General features: G+C 51.4%; 1 protein-coding gene across 5 annotated transcripts; it reads left to right on the top strand.

The window, feature by feature from the left end:
* Positions 1-297: 297 nt before the first annotated feature.
* Lbhd2 (LBH domain containing 2) lies at positions 298-19,700 on the top strand. Of its 5 annotated transcripts, none has more exons than XM_029559901.1 (5): positions 323-385; positions 895-1,152; positions 15,754-15,837; positions 17,567-17,723; positions 19,391-19,700. In XM_029559901.1, exons 3-5 carry the CDS (start codon positions 15,772-15,774, stop codon positions 19,486-19,488), a joined length of 321 nt encoding a protein of 106 aa, XP_029415761.1. In that variant the 5' UTR covers positions 323-385; positions 895-1,152; positions 15,754-15,771; the 3' UTR covers positions 19,489-19,700. The 5 variants fall into 5 exon arrangements, with proteins under 5 accessions (XP_017651686.1, XP_029415761.1, XP_029415762.1 ...); XM_029559902.1 differs by lacking the exon at positions 323-385 and adding an exon at positions 2,054-2,199 and having other exon boundaries at positions 546-1,152; XM_017796197.2 differs by lacking the exon at positions 895-1,152 and having other exon boundaries at positions 298-385.
* The last annotated feature ends 1,444 nt before the right edge of the window (positions 19,701-21,144 follow it).

Genomic DNA, 21,144 nt, shown 5'->3' with positions numbered 1-21,144 from the left:
AACGACTGTTCTCCACTTCTGACTTCCTGCTAGGTCTCAGTGAAAGTTAAATGCCTCGTCATGGATGCCAAGAAACTATTCAACCCAAGCTATCTGTCCATCGAAAAGTAGATGCTATCTACTATATCATAAAACCAGGTATGCACAACAGCATTCCGTCGTAAAATGACACTGGACCCAAATATATGTGGAAGGAGAGAGTACACATCATGTGCGGGTGGTTTAAAGTCCATGGTATTTGCTCCCTACTGTTTTGCAAACTCTTCTTACCCCATAGCTATGACCTCATGGTCAGTGAACACAGGCTGAAGAAACATGGGGCCGGCAGCCGGCAGAAAGAGTGTTCTCCAGGATGTGACAGCTTCAGCCAGAGTTTGGAGATGAGGTAAGGCTCTAAAAGACAATATTGAAGAGAAATCCTCCCAGAAGGCAAAACTCCGTGCTGATATACAGGTAATGGGTCAGTCAGCCAATCAGAGGCTTTGAAAGATTTTTGAGGGAAAGGAAAGTAGATGTGGCTCTCAGGATGGGCACAAAACGCCTGCCTAAAGAGGATGAACAGTCACCAAGCAAGGTTTGCAGGGGAGGAAGCTCTCAGTAGGTACAGAGACAAAATGACCCTTCTGAGCACATCAGCTGGCCTCTCATCCCATGCCACTGTGTCTGTTCAAAGGACCCATGAATTAATGTCCGAACAGACAGGGATGGAGGCCACACAGGGCTCCACAGCACGGACTTCCTTCATCCAGGCTGAGATGGCTTCCCTTGTGGCTGACAGCCCAAATCTGAGCAGCAGGGACCCAGGCTGTTCACATTAAGCCATTCTCCAGGTTACTGACGTTAGAGTCCTTCAGACAACGCAGAGCGGAAGGTGATTTACTTGCTGTATTACAGGCGAGGAGACCTTGCTTTTCCAGCCACATCACTTCTACCAGCACCACCATTTTTGGACTAGGAGAATGCTTTATTTATCTATCACCATAGCAACTCAAACACCGTCTCTATGAACTGCGGGATTCATTTTATGAAGGAAGTATGGCAAGGGCTCATGCCCATGAAATCCCCTGACTACCACATGTCTCACCGTCAGCCCCGTCCTGCAGGGCGTGGTCTGTGCCTTCCTCAGCAGACACTGTAGGAGTTCAGTGCTTCGTGAGTACAAGAACGGCCGGGGGTGGGGGGGGGGGCCTTATTTACAAGGACTAGCACACAGGAATTTCACTTTCCTTCCTGTGACCTTGGGCTAGTGTCCAAGAAAGGAATGCTCCCCTCAGGAAACACAGTCCAGTTCCCGTGGATTACAGGATTACATGTGAGGCTGCCCCGCCCCCACCATCTGTGCGGGCCACTCATGCCACCAAACCAACAGGCCCAGTCTCAATGACCAGGGGGAAGGTGAATTGGTTCTGCTAGTCAAGCAAGGTGGTCCTTGATAGAACCCAAGGACTTCACTGAGACTCTTCCCATTACTTGTTAATAAATCTTATTGCAGAAAAGGAAGAAAACTCATTAGAAATGTGCCCTGAGGGGACTCAGGTCCTGAATGAACAAAAGTTCTGGTCATCTTGGGCTGGAGAGATGGCTCAGCGGTTAAGAGCTCTGACTGCTCTTGGAGAGGAGCCGGGTTCAATTCCCAGCACCCACATGGCGGCTACAAACCGTCCTTAACTCTAGTTCCAGAGGAATCCGAAACCCTCTTCTGACCTCCGCGGCATTGCAGGACATGGGTACACTCACATACATGCAGGCAATACACTCATACACGTAAAAAATAAATAAATAAAAAATTTTTTAATTAAAAAAAAAAGTTCTGGTCATCTCTCCAAGGCTAAGGAGAGAAAAATGCTGCCTGGGAACACCCCCAGGACAGGACATGGGAAGGTCCCGGAAGCAGGGCTGCGTCAGCATGGGTCTGTGGACTACTTCCTTCTGGCAGGCCCATCCACTTTATACAGAGATTGCTGGTGATACCAAGTCTCAGGTTTCAGGTAGATGCTACTCTAGTGGTCACAGAATCATCAGAGATTGACGGCTCTGTTGTCTTTGGGATTAGGGACACATTTTCCTCCAGAGGATGATGATGGATGCTGAAGGGCACCGGGCTAAGCGGTTTGCCTTTTCCCTTCAGAACCCACCTCCATCCTGCTCCATAGGCCAAAGAGGGTTATCCTGGCAAGCTCTGGATGCAGTGGGTGCCAGGTGAGAGTATAAGGGGTATTTCTTTCCCCAGTAGCTGACAGAGCAGCTCTTGTCTAGCCCTTCTCTTGGAATTCTCTCTGGCGGCCCTCCTTCCAAGGCCCTTTCGGGACCTGTAGGAGGGACTACAGCTGGCCCATCCCTCTTGTCTGACCAGGATCCTCCCCACACCCTGGTAAACAGGCCACTTGCACGGCCTCCTTAGTTCCCCTGTACTGTATGACCTCTGCTGGGCTGGTACAATCACAGGCATAGTGATAATCACTATATGTGACTTCTTATTGAAATACGAAAGCCTAACTATCCATACAGGCAGATAGACAGAGGAATCTAGGACGCTCAGAAGGCAGAAATCCAACCAGGCTTGGTGGCTTGTAATCCCAGCACTCAGGAGGCAGAAGCAGGAAAATCAAGAGTTTAGTTTAAGGTCATTCTTAGCTACATGTCAAGTTCCAGGTTAACTGGGGTTATATGAGACTCTGTCTCGAAAAAAAAAAAAAAAAAGAAAAAGAAAAAGAAAAAGAAAAAGAAAAAAAATCCAGAAACACTGCAAAACAATTCTTGCAATCAAGCTAAGGCCATAGACCATCCATTCCTCAAAACCCAGTCTGGGACTGGAGAGTTGGCTGCTTTTTGCAGAGGACCTGGGTTCAATTCCTAGCACCCACATAGTTAACTAACCATGGCTAACAACCATCCCTAACTCCAGTTCCAAGGGATCTGACACACTCTTCTGACCTCTTCGGACACTGCATGACACTGTGCACATACAATGCAGGCAATATACTTACACACAAAATAGAGATAATAAACTATTATTTTATTTTAATTAATTAATTTATTTATTTATTTTTGGTATTTTTGAGACAGGGTCTCCCTGTAGCTCCAGCTGTCCTGGAACTCACTATGTAGACCAGGCTGGCCTTGAACTCACAGAGATCCATCTGCCTTTGCCTCCCGAGTGCTGGGATTAAAGGTGTGCACCGCCACACCTGGCCTTTATTATTTTATTTTTTTAAAAACATTTATTTATTGTTTCTATTTTATGTGTATGCATGCATTGTCTGCGTGTAGGTAAGTGCACCTGTGTCGTGGTGCACTTACCTGGTTTAGACTGACCACAAGCCCTGCTCTGCTCATTGTCCTTTTGGGAAGGGCCACTGCAGCCAACATTGCTTCTGGCATCCAACAGCACAAGCCTGGCAGTGCCCAGCAAGCTGCCCACTCAGGACATTCTTAGGCTGGGTGAGAGCTCACTTAGGCCCCCAGATCCTCATTTGCAAGGAGAAAGGGGTCCCTTGGCCATAGATGGTGAGGCTCCAGGGAATTCACAGGTACAGTGGGCACAGTCCTCACAGACAGGCCTCGAGTCACAGAAAGCAGCTGTTGACAGTGACAAGGAAAGGGCAGGGACTGGAGACGTTGACCAACGCAGCCTGTGCAAACCCCTTGCTGCACACATGCCCCTCCCCTCCCTGGCAGCCCCACCATCTTCCATTGACTACCAGAGGCATCTTCAGAAAAGCTGGCACTGTCCACCTCCCACCTGTGCTCCGAAGCCTCCCATGGCTCCCTCTGCCTCAGGGATGACAGGGAGTCTTGAGGCTGGCATGCAGGTCAAGGATTCTTTTCAGAGTCTACAGCCTATATCACCTAGAGTCAGGATGAAGGCCTCATTCTGGCCACCCCTTCCTCTGTGGTTCCTGGCATTGTCTCCAAGGAACCAGCAGCAATGCCTGGGAACTTGTTAGAAATGCACCCCAAAGCCGGGCGTGGTGACACACGCCTTTAGTCCCAGCACTTGGGAGGCAGAGGCAGGCGGATCTCTGTGAGTTCAAGGCCAGCCTGGTCTACATAGTGAGTTCCAGGCCAGCTGGGGCTACAGGGATACCTTGTCTCAAAAAGACCAAAAAAAAAAGAAAAAGAAAAGAAAAGAAATGCACCCCGAACCTACTAGCTCAGAACTCTGGGGGAAGATCAGAGATCCTGCTGCAGTTTCAGGCCGAGAACCATACCGAGACCTCTAGGCTGGTGGTCAAGGCTAACAGGTTCTAGTACAGCTTCCCTCCAGGGCCTCTGCCCTTGGCTTGTGGACACACACCTTCCTCCAACTCCCTACCTGTGTGCATTAGTTGTTCTTGTGAGAAAATACCTGAGATAGTCTACTTTAAAGGAGGAAAGGTTCATTGTGACTCTTGGTTTCAGAGGTCCAGGTCGAGGTCACTTGGTATTCTTGCTTTAGGCCTGTGGCAACACAGTATATCATGGTCTGGGGTTTGGGGTGGCACACGGCAGGAGACCACTTCAGGCAGACCAAGAAGCAAAGAGAGTGACAGGAAGGATCTCAATATTCCCTTCCAGGGCTTACCCTTGATGGCCTAACTCCCACTAGGTTCCACTTCCTAAATGCTCTGCCCACTAACAAGATCCAAACACCAGAGCAGCACCAAAGCCCTAAGTAAGAATGGAGACTTCAAGGCGACAGGTGTCTGGATACTGCGCTCGCGCAGGGAAGAGGGTTACAGCAGGTTATTCTTCATTTGCCCTGAGTAAAGTCAGAGTCACCATCTCACAAGGCCTGACCATGGCTGAGATAAGGTAGTGGGTGTGGTGGCACCATCCATGGCATCATCACTATTACCATCAGAATGACTGGTACCCCTAGGTAGTGCTCAGAAGACCGCCTCCCTAAACCTGAATTTCAGGGCTCCTCCGAGCAGGGGGTCTGCCCCAGCCAGAGCTCCAGACTGTGCCTCTCACCTTGGCTTCCAGCCTTTCTCCCTCCATCCCTCAGGTGGAGGCAGCGCTGGGGAATATCAGCTCTCAGTCCCGGGCTTGGGGTGCTGGCTGATGGTGTCACAGTGCGTTCCTGAATAGATGCCAGGAGGAAATGCTAGCCTGTGCAGCTGAGTCACTGTGAGGTGGGAAAGGGTGGGGAGGCTGGGGCTGCTGGGAGGGGGCCTCTGGGGAGGGACAAGATGTGTGCCCAGGCCCTGTTGGAGCACACACCCAGGTGGTAATGCCTTGGGAATCTGTTTCTTCCCAGCCTTTGTTGGGGGCAGAGTTGCCATCACTCAGCATGAGGCAAGATGGGGGGCGGGGGGGGGCTACAGTGGCCTTGAACCACCTTTACCCTCACCTGCAGTCCTGGCTGGGGAGGGGAGCAGTGGTATTCCCCACCTGACTGGCTTTGGTCACTGCTCTGCCTCAAGGAGAGCAGGGAATTTCAAGTCCAAGGAGTTTTGAGTACAGCCTCCATTAGCCAAAAGAATCTGTTAGGAGTTGGGGATTTAGCTCAGTGGTAGAGCACTAGCCTAGCAAGCGCAAGGCCCTGGGTTTGGTCCTCAGCTCCAGGAAAAAAAAAAGAAAGAATCTGTTAAACACAAGGCTTCAAGGGTAGGGAGTGTCTGATGTTCACCCTAGTACCAAGGACAGGGAGGCTGCTCGTGGCAGGCAGGATGTCTGGGGAGGCAAGCTCCAAGCTCAGCCTGCTTTGCCAGCTGTGTGCCCTGAGGCAAGCCACTTGATCTGAAAATTAACAGCTCCTGTCCCTAGAGCTACTGGGAGGACGGGAGATCCTTGGCACCCACTGGGGTGGGGCCTGACAATTTCAAATACTGAAAGAGGTATACCTCCACATTTGGGAGAGAGAGCTTGGTGAACAGGCAGGACTCTGCCTACCCCAATTCAAGCTCCATCTCTCATTCAGCTCTGTGATGCTGGGCAGCATTCTCAACCTCTCTGTGCTTGGTTTCTTCCTTTACTACATGGGATAATATGCCGTCCTCACAGGGGTTCCAGGATTAAAGGAAATTATCTAATAGGTTCTAGTTAAAGATGAGGCGATGAACAGTGCCTGTCACAGGAAGTTCTGTCAGATTGGCTAGAACTCCTGAGTCCTTCCAGAACATTCCTATATTATACAAATACACATAAAGTGCATGTATTTTAAATGCTGTTACCCAAAGGTGGCTCATGACAATTGCTGCTCGTTTATTTATCAACAGGCCCTAGAGAAGGACTGCCCCCACCTCTGTGGGGCAGGAGTGAATTAGCAAGGGGAACGGCATCCAGTTTCCATGGGATCCGACACCCTCTTCTGCCCTCCTCCAGCACCACCCTGGGTACACTTATATACATGCAGGCATAACACTTATACACATAAACTTTTTTCTTTTTAAAGTATATTTATTTTTATTTTATGTGAATGAGGGTTTTGCCTGCATGTATGTGTATTATTTGTGTGCCTGGTTCCCTGGGAGGCCAGAAGAGGGCATCAAATCACCTAGAACTGGAATTACAGGTGCTTGTGATCTGCCATGTGGGTGCTGGGAACCGAACCCGGGTCTTCTGCAAGAGCAGCAAATGCTCTTAACCCTTGAGCCATCTCTCCAGCCTCCGGGGTAGAGTTATCAGAAGGCTCTGTGAGGGCTAGAGAGATGGCTCAGGGGTTAAGAGTAATTGCTATACAATGCTGAAAACTAGAGTTTCCTGCACAGATGTAACAAGCCACAAGGCAGACATCCTGCACACACCCGTAACTCCAACCCAGAGGGATCCAACACCCCCTTCTGGACTCTGTTCATGCACAGACACACACACACATGTGCATACACTCAAACACACACACACACACACACACACACACACACACAAATAAAATATATTTTAAAAAAGAAAACTCAGCCAGGTGTGGTGGTGCACACCTTTAATACTAGCACTAGGGAGGCAGAGACAGGTGGATCTCTATAAGTTCAAGGCCAGCCTGGTTTATATAGTGAGTTCCAAGTCAGCTAGAACTACATAATAAAATCCTGTCTCAAAAAAAGAAAAACGGGCTGGAGTGATGGCTCAGCAGTTAAGAACACTGACTGCCCTTGCAGAGGACCCAGGTTCGATTCCCAGCACCCACATGGTGGCTATGAACCGTCCTTAACTCCAGTTCCAAGGGAATCTGAAACCCTCTTCTGACCTCCACAGCACTGCATGACATGGGTGCACTCAATACATGTAGGCAATACACTCGTACACATAAAATAAAAATAATCAATAAAATATTTTTTTAAAATAGAAAGACATAGCCAGGTGTGGTGGTGCATGCCTTTAATCCCAGCACTTGGGAGGCAGAGGCAGGTGGATCTCTATGAGTTCGAGGCCAGCCAGATCTACAAAGTGAGTTCCGGACCACCTGGGGTTACAGGGAAACCCTGTCTCAAAAAGACAAAAAAAAAAAAGAAAGAAAGAAAGAAACAAAAAGAAATAAAACAGGAAAACAGGGACACAGGGACTAGAGAGATGGCTCAGCAGTTAAGAGCACTGGCTGTTTTGCAGAAGACCCAGGTTTGATTCCCAGCACCCACATGGCAGCTAACAAGCACACAAAACTCCAGTTCCAGGGGATCTGACACCCACTCTGTCCTCCTCTGGCAATGCCATGCGTACACTTAACATACATGCAGGCATAGCACTTTAAACACATAAAAACAATTTAAGAAATACCAACAAAACACAACAGAAAATAAATCTCTGGGGGTGAGCCCTGCACAGTCCTCACCATGAGCCAATCCAGTCTCTCCCTCCAGAACAGGATGGGTGGGGTGGGGACACAGACAAGGTCAGGGACCTTGAGATGGGCAGGAGGAGGAAGGGGCTGACTTTGGTGGGGACAGCCTGGGAAACTCCCTTCCCCTAGTCCACTCTGGGTCACCTGGTGAGAACTGCCTCCTGCATGGCCATTGAACCCATGCCCATGCCCACCACTGTGGTCTAATCCTTTGCTTGTACCTGCACTAGTTACAGAAGACCTGCCCCTCAAGCCGGAATCAACATGGCTCCTTCCTGGGCCTGAGTCCTGGGATGAGCCGGCCAGTCCAACTAGACCTGCAGGCAGCCTCTTCCTTTGCCCACAAAGAGCACGCTGGTCACAACTTCCTCATCTGTTCAGAGAACAAAGCAACCCTCACACACCTACCTAGTGAACAGAGTGTCAACACCCCTGGGAATCTGGGCCCTGGGGTCCAGCTTAGCCTCTCCTATCCTTCCCCAAACTGACCTCCCAGACTGAATTTTTCTGGCAGGTGCTGGAGGCAAATGAGTTGAGGGGGACTGGGATGTCGGCAGGGCCTTCTAGCCTGGTTTTTCCAACCCTGAATTACTGCTAGCTCTCATGGAGGGGAACCAGAGGCCAGACACAGAGACGGATGGAGATGCATGGGGGAACCAAGGACCCTGCCTGTCCTGGTTCCCACCCCAACTCACAGTCCCCACAGGGATACCCAAGCCCATCTTACTAACTTACGTTTTCCTCTTCCGGTCCAGGGCACAAGGAGAGCTAGGAGTTGGATCTAGGAGGGGGGGGTCTCCCTCCCCGCCCCCCATAGGCCCACTCTAGAAGGCTTTTCTAGGCTAGCCTGCGATTGTCCCCCAGGCCGGCAGGGGGTGCTGAAGGAGCACCTTCAGCTCAGCTCTGGTTCCCATCCAGCCCAGTCTAGCAATTAAGGGCAGGTCGGGTTCCTCCTTATCTCCCCACTCCGCTCTTACAGAGAGGGAAGATTGCCCCCTTCCTCGGAGAGAGGTTGGCGGTCTGATCTGTGGCCGTGGCTGATGGTCATGGATCTCAACTCTGGGGGTCCCATAGAGCCCCAGGTGCACAGGGCTTGCCTGCTTCCTTGATCCCCAGAGCTGCTGGTTGGTAGGATTCCCTTATTATATTTTTTTCTTATTCTGAAATCTAATAATGTCCAGAAACTTTCTGCAGCCAACCAGTATTTCAGGGCTGGGGCTTTAGTATCTGAGCATCCTGGCCTTGCCTGGCCTTTCTTTATAGACAGCTGAGACTAGGAGCACTCCTCCAGCCCACCAGTCTTCCCTTCTGTCAGCCCATTCTCAGCCTCCATCCTTCCCTGTGCTGTGTATGAAAGACCGGGGCTGGAGAGAGGGCTCAGCCAGTGTAGAGCACTTGCTGCTTTTGCAGAGGACTTCAGTTCCTTCCCACCTGGGCAGCCTCAGGGATCCAGCACCTTCTTTTGGCCTCTGAAGGCACCTGCACACACACACACACACACACACACACACACACACACACACACATAAAAATAAACCTTTAAAAAAATCTTCTGCCAGTCAGCCTGTCAAGGACAGGAGTAAGTCTTGGACCTGCCCTCTCACAAAGGATCAGTTCGCGGGGCCCAAAAAGACAGTAGTGCTTAGAGCGCCTGCAAATATTCCACGGCGGAGCCTCACCAAGTCTACCCTTTGCCCACGGAATCTCGGACTGTTTTACCTGAATGGCCACCAGAGGGCGACAAGAGCAAACCTGCATCCTGGCCCCAAGCCTGCATCCACCAGACCAGGACTTGCCACCACCCAAATTTGGGAAGCGGGTCCTTGGCCTGGAAAGTGAGAACCAGGCTCAGCAGAGGATGTCAGAGGTGATTCGTTCTTACCTTCATTCAATCCACGCCATCCTGGGACCACCGTACAGCCCTGCTATCAGCTTTCCCTGTTTCTCTGAAGAAGGCCCAAAGTGGGGGCAGGAGGATGGAGAAACACCTAGAATCTGAGGCAAAAGCAAAGTCAGGTCCCAAGGTGACTTTGTAGGTAGCTCTGGGCTCTGTCGGGTCTTTACCAGTACTCCCTGCCCCCATCCATCACAGCATAGCACATACCTCAAAGCTTTGAGCACTTCCAGAGAGCTCTGCCAGGAGCAATTCCCAATAGCTGTGAGTCTCCTGTCAGCTAACACCTTGGATGACAGCTAACACTTTCGGTGGCAGTTTACACCTGCACTAATAAATAGGGAGAGCTACTCCTTCCCTGTGTGGCAAGGGGGCAGGGAGGGTGGACTGGGGATGGGCATGTCTGCACAGAGCATTTCCTGCAGTGAGGTCACCTGTATGTGGAGATGGTTCAACTGAAGCCACAGAGGCCAGGGTGCCAGGTGTCTGATCCACTCAGTACTATCATGTGACCCTAAAGTTAGCCCCCTAAGGAGAGGCCCTGACCTTTGGGTTCCTGTGCCCTTGAGTGGAGAAGTTTATATACATAGGTGGTCCCTCCTGAGAACTTGCCTGACTAGAGCCCTCAGAACGCTTTGCTGTCCTGATGTCATGAGCTGATTCTCTGACCAGGTAGTCCCACCCTGCAGAATGTCTCCCTCCCTCCTGCAGTCTCAGCCTTCTGCCTCCCAAGTTGCAATTACAAGACACAGACCAGGCCTCTGCAGACCTTGCTGTGACCCTTACTTCCCTCCTCTTAAGGAATTTGGGCAAAGAACTTCATCCGTCCCATATCCAGGAAATGGAGGCATTGATATTTCAATGCAATGCACATTAAAAAAATTTTTTTGACCTCTTTGAGACAGAGTCTCCCTGAAGCCCCAGCTGACCTGTAACTCACTATATAGACCAGGCTGGACTCCTTCTCACAGAGATCCGCCTGCCCCTGCCTTCTGAGTGCTGGGATTAAAGGTGTATATCACCATGCCTGGCTAAAAACTATTTTTGTTTTTAAATACATGTGCGGGTATGTGCATGTGAGTGCAGATGCCCAAGGAAGTCAGAAGAGGGCGCTGGATCCTCTGTAGCTGGAGTTACATGTGGTTGTAAGTTGCCTGACATGGGTGCTGGGAACAGAACTTGGGTACTCTGCAAGAGCAGTATGTGCCCTTAACTGTTAAGCCATCTCTCCAGCCCTGGAATGTACATTTTTCTGCGGACACTCCTCTCACTGACTTGTTGGCTCCTTTTGGACACTCAGACCATGATTTCTAATTGACTCTTACTCATATTGATGATCTCAGAATCTAGCAGTAGCTATGAGCAATGAATGTTTATTATTTACATGGAACACTTATAGTTATCAATGAGTGAGTGGTTAGTCTATGTATGAATGAATGGGGAAAAGAATGGTCAGTAGGAAAAAGATGAATTATGGAAATGAGAGGTGGGGAGAGAGAAGTGAAAATGGTTGAGTGGTGTCCATTACCAATAATACAAGGATAACACAGGAGGGACACGTGAAGGATGATGGGCAGGTCAGTCACTAGGTGAGAGGGTGGTTAGCACAGGAAGGACTGTTAGAGGCAATGGTAGAGGGAGCGAATGTGGCGTGTATGTATGCACAGTGGCTAGGTAGGACTGAAAGCTGGGTAGGCGATGGTGCTACCATGGTGGATGGACAGAGGATAGAGGATGCATCTGTGTAAGGTGGCTGAGTGGTGATGGATGAATTGGAGATCAATAGAGCGTGTTTGGATGTGGATGCTGGATGTGGATGCTGAATCAATGGATTGATAGATAGTGAATGAGTCGATAGTGGGTGAACTGCAGGTAACAGGTAGTGATGGAAGACACTTGGTACATGAATTGGTACAGGAAATTCAGGTGGATGGTGGATAATTAGTAAATTGATTATGATGCGTCTATTCACAGAATAAGTAAAAAATGTTGGTGGTTATAGGATTGATGGATGGATCATGAGTGATGGACCAGTTGGATGGTGGCTGTATAGTGTATGAATGGGAAGAAGATGGTGTATTGTCAGAGATCTCTAGAGGAACGCAGCTGACAGAATGAATATATATTAAAAGAGGATTTATTAGATGGGCTTACATGGTACAGACAGGGCAGTTCAACAATGGCTGTCTTCACACTGAAGAGTCTGAGAACCAGTAGCTGCTTAGTCTATAAGGTTGAATGCCTCAGGAGGCCCAATCTGGTGATGAAAGCCTGGAGGACTCCTGGAGAGCCAAGAGCTACTGGTCTTCAGTACATCTGGAAGATCGAAGCAGGGTTCTGAGGTCTGAGGCTGGTAGCGGCAGTGGCGACAGCAGTAGGGCAATGAAGTAGTAAAGAGTAGATGAACTCACCAGGGAGATGCCAAGGCAATTAGACAAAAAAGAGAAGCTTTCCTAGGGCTCCCTTATATTTGGACAACCACCAGAGGGTTCTGGCTACATTTAGGGTGGGTTTTCCCACTTCAATTAACGTAATCCAGAAAATCCCTCACAGATATACTCAGATAATTGATTCCAGATCTAGTCAGGTTTACAGCCAAGATTAACCATTTCAGATAGCAAATAAATATTTGCTAGCTGGATGGATAATGGGTTGTGTGTCACTGTCCCTGGGCGTCTAGATGGAATGTGGTGAATAACAAATGGATGGACCCTGGAAAGGTGGGTGATGGTAGCGTGGTGAATGGAGGGAAGGTTAAGTAGTAGATGACATCTTGGAAACTAATGAAAGTTGAACTGTGGATAGTGAAGAGATGACTGAGGTAGCTATCAAACCGCAGTGAGGAGATGGGAGATGATGTGTGGGTTGTGATTGGACAGAGAGTGGAGACATCTCAGTTTTGGACAGATGATGGGAGGTGAACGCTCACTGCTGTTTCTCTATCCCCAGTGGCTAGAGCAATGCTTGACACGTAGATAGAACTCAATAATTTTTTCTAGAACAAACAATGGTAAATACTTGGATGGATGTGGAGTGAATAATGGATGGGTAGATATGGATGGCAAGATATTGTGCGATGGATAATGAGTATACACACATGTGGTAGATGAGAAAAAGAGTGGAATGTGGAGTGCAGTTCATAGAAACATGGATGATGAATCACTGATGACTGAGTTTTAGCTGGATTGTGGCTGATTGGATAGAGGCTAGTGGGTGGTTCAAGGTACATGGATAGTAGATACACAGATAGAGAACAGATTGATGATGAAAAATTAAATAAGTGTGGATGGATGCATGAATGGCAGGTGAGTAGTTATTATTTAAATCTTTATTTAATTTTATTTTATGTGTATGAGTGTTATGCCTGCAAGTGTGTAAGTGCACCTGTGTTGTACAGTGCCTGAGGAGGACAGAAGAGGGTGTCAGATCCCCCCATCCCTGGAACTGGAGTTACAGATGGTTGTTAGCCATCATGTGGGTGCTGGGATTCGAATTCGGGTCTTCTCCAAGAACAGTCAGCGCTCTTAACCGCTGAGCCATCTCTCCAGCCCCAAGTAGTTATTATGTAATGGAAACCTATTTCATATTGCATGATTCTGGGTAGATGGTAGGTGGATGGTGGTAAACGAACGAATGTACGTCTACTGCACGGAAGCTTTCATGGTGTGTTGATGCTTGGTAAATTGCATGTGGATGGTGAACAGATGGGTGTGACAAGATATTCACAGTTAATGGCTGTTGGTTGATGGAAAATAAGGATGATAGATGGATACATGGAAGATGGATGGGTAAATCACCAGGTGGTCTGATGACTAGCGGGGGATGAGTGCTGGGTACATTGATAGGGTGTGTGCATAATGGCTGCATGGTAAGTAGTGAGTGGATGTTGAATACTGGATGGTGATTGCATAGGGGATGGAGGATGGATGGATGGACAGTAGCAGAAGGCAGAAGGTAACTGTGGATTGAGAGCAGGATGGTGGAAAACAGGTGATAGTTGCTGCTGGGCATTTGGTTGGGTGGTGCCTGGATGACTAGATGTGGATGTTGGTTGTGGATATGAGGTAAACGGGACATAGATAGCAATTAGTGAATGCTAAAATTATATGGACCAGGGATGATGCACTGTGGCCTTGGGTTGATGGAGTTGTCTGGGTGCGACAATCCCCCAACCTGCCTACTTCAGTACTTTCCCTTGTCCTTCTGTTCTATTCTATTGTCCTGTTGGAGAGAATTCTCTTCTGACACATCCGGATTCACCTAGCTCTGCATCTCACATTCTAACCTTGAGAATGTGAGGTGTGTGTGTGTGGGGGGGTGTCTCTGAAGCGCCCAGGACCAGGTTCTCAGGCTAGGGGGTGTCGTCTTGGGAAGTGGAGTCCGTGGTCCTCCCTGCTGAGCAGAGGGAGGGAGTGTGAATGAGAGGCCCAAGAGCTAGCGCAATTGGGCGAAGAGTGCGAAGAGTGCGGAGGAGGGGGGCCAGGGGAGGCGAACTGGGAGCCGGGAGCAAGCCAGAGCCTGTGCGGAGGAGGCCGGGGAGCAGGGAGCTGCGGTGAGTGTGCGGCAGGCGCAGGGCACCCTCTCCCCACCCTCGTCCTCGGGATGCCTTGCGCCCTGAAAGCCGGGGCGGATGCGTGGGAAGGAGGGAGAGCGCGGTGAGGAGTCAGTGGGAACTCCCTGGGGAAGGGGCCGGCATGGGTCCCACGGTCTCCCTGCCCATGGGGGTTGCAAGACTTTGGGTCAAGAGGCCCTCTGACGGCCCCCTGGAGCCTATGGAAGTGTTCTCTGCCGGCGGGGGACCCTGGCACCTAGCAAGAGCCAGGCAGCCCCGGGGACCCTTGGTCTCTATCTGTCCGCTCTCCATCAGCGCGCTGTCCTTGCTCTTGGCTCCCTGGATTTTCCCTAGGTCTGCCCTCTCTCCGCTCTTTTCTCCTCCCAGTTTCCAGCTCTGTCACTTCCTTGCCTCCCTACTGTGGCCAGTGGGTGCTCTGCCTCCCCAACCTCTTTTTGAATTACATCAATTTGGGTCTCTAACCAGGGCTTAGCCTAGGTTTCCAGGACTTGGAAGTTGGCAGGATCCTATGTGGGGGCTCACTGGAGGCGCTGGGAGCAGTTGGCCAGGATGCATCCCATAGGCTCTGAGACTGAGGAAGGAGTAGCTATGACCTGGCTGCCCACTGCCAGGGGGTGCCCACTGCAGGCATGTGATCCCTTTCAAATCTTCTCTGGGACTCCTTGGGATTTGAGCTGATAGAACTGGGCATTTGATGAAGGTAACTTAATTTTCCAGAATAGAAGCTTCTGTCTTGCTGGAGGCCATCAGTGTATACCCCCAACTCCAGGGTGTCTTAAGGCATTGGGTCCTGCTGGTCACTGCTTTCCTTTGACCCAGTCTCCTTGCACTCCTGCCTCTTGTGCCTGGGGCACTGAGGTGCCTGTCCCAATTATGCTAAATCCCACCCTCATTTCTGCCTCTGGCCTGGGCCAGGCCCCAAGAGCCCAGCTAGTAGAAAGTCTGAGGCTGGGCCTATGGTTCCTGAATCCTCACCTGCACCTGTCCTGGCTGGGCAGAGCCATTTGAAGGCAGGTGGCACCTTCCCTCTTGTGTGGCAGGCACTGAGGGCTTAGTCCAGGGGTGTGTGTCTGAAGGGGGGTTCTTGAGGAGAAACTGGGCACCTTAGCATCTGTCCGGCTGCATCTCAGCCCCAGCTGATTCTAGCCTCCTAACTCAGAAACCTGTTTGGGTCCCCAGCTCTGCTGTGTCCTCTGCTTGCTGTTCCTTGCCTCAGCACACGCAGCTCTCCAGTTGCCCTGATTACCTGTTGCTCAACCCATAGGGTTGGCCTCAGGCTGGCTGATCTCTGCCAGGAAGCCTTCCTGGGTCTCAAGGCTGGACAACTAGTCTTTCTCATTCCGCCACGCTCCTCTGATGCCCTGGGCACTATGTGGCAATTATCCAGTGCTCTGCTGATGAGGGCTCAGCTGGGAGTATCATGATAAAGATCAGACCTCAGATGGGGGCCAGGCCATGGTGGGGAGGATGGGGACACCCAATACTGGCTGCTGTGAACACCCCATGTCTGCCCTTGTTTTTGTATAGCTCACCCTCAGCAGCAGCATGAGCACTCCACAGCCCACTGCCTCAGAGAGTCCTGCTGAGGGCACCAGAGGCCCAGCAGGGAAGGTAAGTGGTTGGGGGACAGGGAACAGAAGGGAGCTAGCCTCAAGCTCTGGCCCATGACTTCAGGCATGCCTCTCTTCACTACTAGCCTCAGTTTACCCATCTAGGTAGGGAGGCTGTTGTTCTTTTCATAGAGGTTTGATGAATAAAGCAATTGAAAGCAAGACACCCTAACTTACTTAGCACCCCTTTCTGGACCTGGGGACACCAGGTCTTATCCCCCAAACACAAGACTACACTTTACTCTCTGCAGGGAACATGATTCCAGGGTGCCTTCAGATCCAGTTTTCAGTAGGAGTGTCTATGTAGCAAAAATTTAAATCTACGGCGGGGTATTCCTGTAATCCCAGTATTCTGGAGTGAGTCAAAAGGATCAAGGCTAGCCTGGGCTACATAGTGAGTTTCAGGTCAGCCTGGGGCATGAGACCTGGTTTCAAAAGTAAAATAAAATAAAATAAAATAAAAATCTAGTCCCTGAGGCCAGGCATGGTGGTGCATGCTTTTAATCACAGCACTCAGAAGGTTGTGGCACATGGATCTCTGTGAGTTCAAAGCCAGCTTGGTCTAAATAGTGAGTTCTAGGCCAGTGAAGGCTGTATAGTAAGACCCTGTCTCAAAAAAACAAAATGAAATCTAGTCCCTGCACTAAGAAGCAGTCCTGATACTCTGTTCCAAAGTTAGGTTGGGTTGGGACTAGTGAACTGGTGAAGAGAACAGCTTAGACTCTAGGGTCACAACACAGCCACCCTAAAGGTCCTGCTGGCCTGGCCACTGCACCACACTGGGACCCTAGGGGCAGGGCCCATGGCTGGGGGACAGGAGGGAAATGGTATGTGAAGAGGGAGCCGGATGGGGAAGGAGGCTTGGACTGGCAGTGCCATCAGAGGCTCAGTCCCAGGAGGGTCCAGCTGTGGGGGTAGGATGGGGTCCTTGCCCTGCTGCCCTTTGCTTTTTCATTCCACAGTTGGCCCAGTCTGGTGACGCCTGTTCTCACACCTCAGGGTCATCTGCAGTACTTGGTTAAAAGAGTCCTGGGTGGAGCATGAACGGGCAGTGTTGAGCGGTTCTGAGCAGGGGCTGCATGGCAGCCCTCCTGCAGTGCGCCATTGTGGGAAGGTGGGCGTGCACTAGGAAGCTGTCTTTCCAGAATGAAGGGACTGAGGTAGGGGAGCTCCAGGAAGACCACCTGCCATGCAGAGCAGGACGGGAAGGTCAGGGCTGCAGGGCACCAAGAGATGAAGCTGTGACAGTCCCACAGCCTCCACCTCGGAAGGCCTCGAATGGAAGGCGGAGACGTTGAGGGCGCCCAGAGGGCGTGTGGGCACTGAACAATGAGTGACAGCCAGCTTTGATTGCCATGGCAACGTCTTCCCAGCTCCTTGGCCTGCTATGTGGAGGAAGGAGGCCAAAGACCCAGCAGGGAACCCCCCAGAAAGGAATTGTGCTGGGTCCCAGGTACAAAAGCAGCTGGAGTACTCAGCCTTGAATTCATTCCTAAATGACTTGGGCTCTACAGTTTTAGGCTCTGTCTGTAAAATGGGTATTTGGGGGCTGAGCCCATGTCAGCCCTATAGTGTCCCCTGGGTACCCCTTCCCCAGTGGTGGGATAGGGTAGGAACTGCTCACCTTAACCTGTCCTTGACCTTCCTAGTAGGGCAAGGTGAAGAGCAGGAGTGTTGGAGCCAGGGGCATGGCCCAACGTTGCCCTCACCATTGCCACCTCCCCCTGCAGGCTGCAGTGAGTGTCCAAGAGAAGGGCCCTTGGCTCTGTCAGCAGCTGCCCTCGATCGTGGTGGGACCCACTGAGGTGGGTGCTGTGGAAAGTGGGGAGCTGCGTTGGCCCCCTGAGGGCACCCAGAGGGGTGCCCCTCAGAGCCAGGCTGCTGTTGGTGAGTAAGAAGCTGCATTTGGGGGAAGAGAAGGGAGCCACTGTCACCTGGCTCAGAAACAGTGCCTCCTTCCAGCCTGCAATTGGTGTGGGATCCCTGCAGTAGACGCCTACCCCCTACCTGGAGCCTCTGCCCAGTGCCTGGGCAGCACCTGGTCTCCATCTCCTCCTGTCACCATCCTTCCTCCCGCCCCCCGCACCTGACCCTTTATGTATTCCTGTGCCCCAGGCCTGGCACCTCTTGTACATTCTCACTCTCACCATCCAATCCTGTCCTCCTCTCCCTCATCGATTCAACACCTTTGGAACAGTGAACACTGCCCACAAGACCTGTGGGCCAGGGTACAGGAACACATGTGGGAACATGAGTTCTCATGCCTGGATGGCAGGTTCCTTGGTGAAAGACTGACACTTCTGGAAAAGTGTGGGACAGTAAGGGTCAGTTACTAGGGCCAGCAGGCGGACAGTGAAGGCCTCTGGGGGTGTCTCTGAAGTCTATGGTGGAGACATGAAGGCTGAGCTGTGCCCTGGGAAGTTTTGTGCCTTGAAGCCCCCAGAGATCCTGTCTCCTGGTGAGATGAGTTCCACCCCAAATGGGGCTGCTCAGAATTCCACAAACCCTCTTCCTACCTCCAGACCTCAGCCCCTGGGCAGCTGTCCTTATGGTCAACATCCTCTGCAGCTTGGGCCCAGAAGAGGTCTGTGCCTATAGCCTCCATTTCTGCCCAGAGGTTCCTCCCCCCCCACCGAACTTATCAGCCTAGCACCAGGGACAGCGTCAGGGACTGGATCTCAAGAAATCACTGTAGCTTGGGCTCCAAGGACGCCTTAGTCTACTTAGAACCACCCTTCCCTTTGCCACTTTTTCCCTGAAGCTCTGGGCAGGGAGGGAAGAATTGTTTCTGCTCCCAGAGCCCAACTTCATCCTCCCTCCCTCTTTCCCTAAAGTTGATACACTCAGCACCCTTTCCTTCCCATCAGCCCTGGGGAAGAAGTGACTGCCCCCCAGGCTCACCTGAGACCCCCTCAGATCCACCCAGCAATAGCCCATCACCAATATAAAAGCCTTTGTATTTTTACCACTGGGCGTAGTGGTGCAAACCTTTAATCCCAGCACTCGGGAGGCAGAGGTAGGTGGATCTCTGTGAGTTTGAGCCAGCCGGGTTTCCATAGCGAATCCAGGCCAGCTGCGGCTACAGGAAGACCCTGTCTCAAAAAGACCAAAAACAAACAAACAAACAAAAAACCCTCTGTATTTTTTTAAATTTTATTTATTATTATTATTATTTTTGTCTTTTTAAGACAGGGTCTCCTTGTAGCCCCAGCTGTCCTGGAACTCATGATGTAGACCAGGCTGGCCTTGAACTCACAGAGATCCGCCTGCCTCTCCCTCCCGAGTGCTGGGATTAAAGGCGTGTGCCACCACCTCTGGCCTTTATTATTTTTTATGTCTATGTGTGTATTGCCTGCATGTAGGTAAGTGGGCCCATGCTGTGCAATGCCCAAGGAGGACAGAAGAGGCTGTTGGATCCCTGGGAACTGGAGTTACAGACAGTTGTTAGCTGCCATGTGGGTGCTGGGATTCAAACCTGGGTCTTCTGCAAGAACAGCCAGTATTCTTAACCACTGAGCCATCTCTCCAGCCCCAAAACCTTTGTATTTTTACAGCTCCCTGCCCAAGTCTACCAGGAGCACCAGGGAAGGCAGTGGATGATGATGGTATCGAAGCTGCCAGCTCCGGCCATCAAGCATCTCTGGTCCAGTGACAGCTAAGGACATGGCAGGCTCTGTTCTCTGACTTCTGACTTCAACCCCAGGATGACTGGCTGATGAGAAGAGACAGCTGGGCCTGCTGGGATACTCAGCTAGAGAGCTTCCTGTCTGGCTAAGAGAGGCCCAGGACCTCAGCCCCTGCCTTTTGCTCCATGGCCCAGATCTGGAATATACCCTGCCTGAAATAAAGGCGCTCTTCCTGGTGGTCATGGACATCCTTGTTGGGCACTTGAGGAGCTGAGGGCAATTTTGGTTTCCAGTGGCATTCTGGACTCTCCTCAGAACGTAGGCTGAGCAGGTCCGTGTGCTTAGCACTTGGGATGGGGTAAGGAATGACAGGCTGCCTAGAGCCTGTCTCAGAGGGAGGGCGCATTGTTCAGGACTGCAGCATGGACTCCTCTGCCGCCCTTGCCTAGCGACCCTCTCTCTATCCTGCCTCAGCTACGCCCCTGCCATCGCCACTTCTGGGTGATCTCCTCATCCCTCCTTAGGGCCAGGGCTAGACCCTGAGGGCAAAAGTCCTCTGAGACCCCTTTTCCCCCCTTACCCTGGATACAGTAGGATACAGTAGTTATGGTACCCGGGGTGAGGGGTCTTGTTGTAGGTTGGACCTCATTAAATCTTGCAAAAGTCCCATTTACAGATGAGGAAACTCAGGTACAAAGTGAGGTACCCTAGGCTAGAATTGACCAGGGCTATGGAGGGATCTCTCAGGATAATAAACCACCGAGCTGATCATAGAGTGGGACCTTGGATAGGCAAACACATCTTCCCAAATGATAGTTTTGTCCTGCCACAGGAGTCATCAACATAGTAACTTGGCTCTGTCCAACTGCAGGAAAGGAGCTATTAGGTCAAGGCTGGCTTGGGGAGCAGAGAGCTGCCTAGGCTTAGGGCCCGCTCCTTAGGTGTGCTGCCCTCCTTAGGCCCTCCTGAGCCAGGCCTGAGGAAGCTCGACCACCTGGAGGGTTCCATAAATGTTAGCTCCACGAAGCCCCAAGGCCCAGGCCCCAGCCTGAGAGGGCTAGAAGGGCTGTGAGATACATAAGGCCCTCTTCTCTTCTGGAAACTTCAGGATGAATAAAGCACTTAACCGTCCTAAAAATAGCCTGGCCCCCAAACGCCAGAGGTGGGAAGGGAGGAGTGGAAGTTGGCCTGGAAATCTGCTTTAAATTCAAACCGTGGGCGCGCTGAGTCCAGAGCCCAGGATGTCCCCATGGGCCCTTCCCAGGTTCACAGTTCAGAAGTGTTGCAGTCCTTCCAGATCCTTCCTGTCCCCCGTGGGTCTTGGGAAGGGGAATAGGGAGGGAGTGCGGGACAGCCACCGCGGACAGACCTTGGGCAGGGTCCGCGCGGGAAGCCGGGGGACAGCACCAACCCCGGGGGCGGCGTTTCCTCCATTTGACATTTAAGCACGATTTGCCCTGCGACCCACAGAGGACCCAGCTGACCCAGGGCGGAATCGCACATCTCCCGAGACCCAAGCCAGGCTGTCCCCGCGGCCTACCAGGGCATCCGGAGCGCAGCCGACCCTTTCCGGAGGCCCCAGGGCGGGAGGGGGGACGGCCCCGCCCCTCCTCTGCCGGCCCAGCTCCGGACTCACCCTGCGGCTCCCTCTGGCGCCCGAAGGGGTCACTGCAGAAAGAGCC

Source organism: Nannospalax galili, unplaced genomic scaffold (assembly GCF_000622305.1).
Source record: "Nannospalax galili isolate Female #2095 unplaced genomic scaffold, S.galili_v1.0 scaffold188, whole genome shotgun sequence".
Lineage (NCBI taxonomy): Eukaryota > Metazoa > Chordata > Mammalia > Rodentia > Spalacidae > Nannospalax > Nannospalax galili.
The sequence above is the reverse complement of the archived record's forward strand: the minus strand, read 5'-3'. Positions and strand labels throughout refer to the sequence as shown.

Bases quoted from the DNA above. Each gene is read 5' to 3' on its own strand.
- Lbhd2 (XM_017796197.2), top strand. From the start codon at position 15,772: ATGAGCACTCCACAGCCCACTGCCTCAGAGAGTCCTGCTGAGGGCACC. The intron at 15,838-17,566 runs GTAAGTGGTTGG...CTCCCCCTGCAG, and splicing joins CCAGAGGCCCAGCAGGGAAG to GCTGCAGTGAGTGTCCAAGA. The intron at 17,724-19,390 runs GTGAGTAAGAAG...GTATTTTTACAG, and splicing joins TCAGAGCCAGGCTGCTGTTG to CTCCCTGCCCAAGTCTACCA.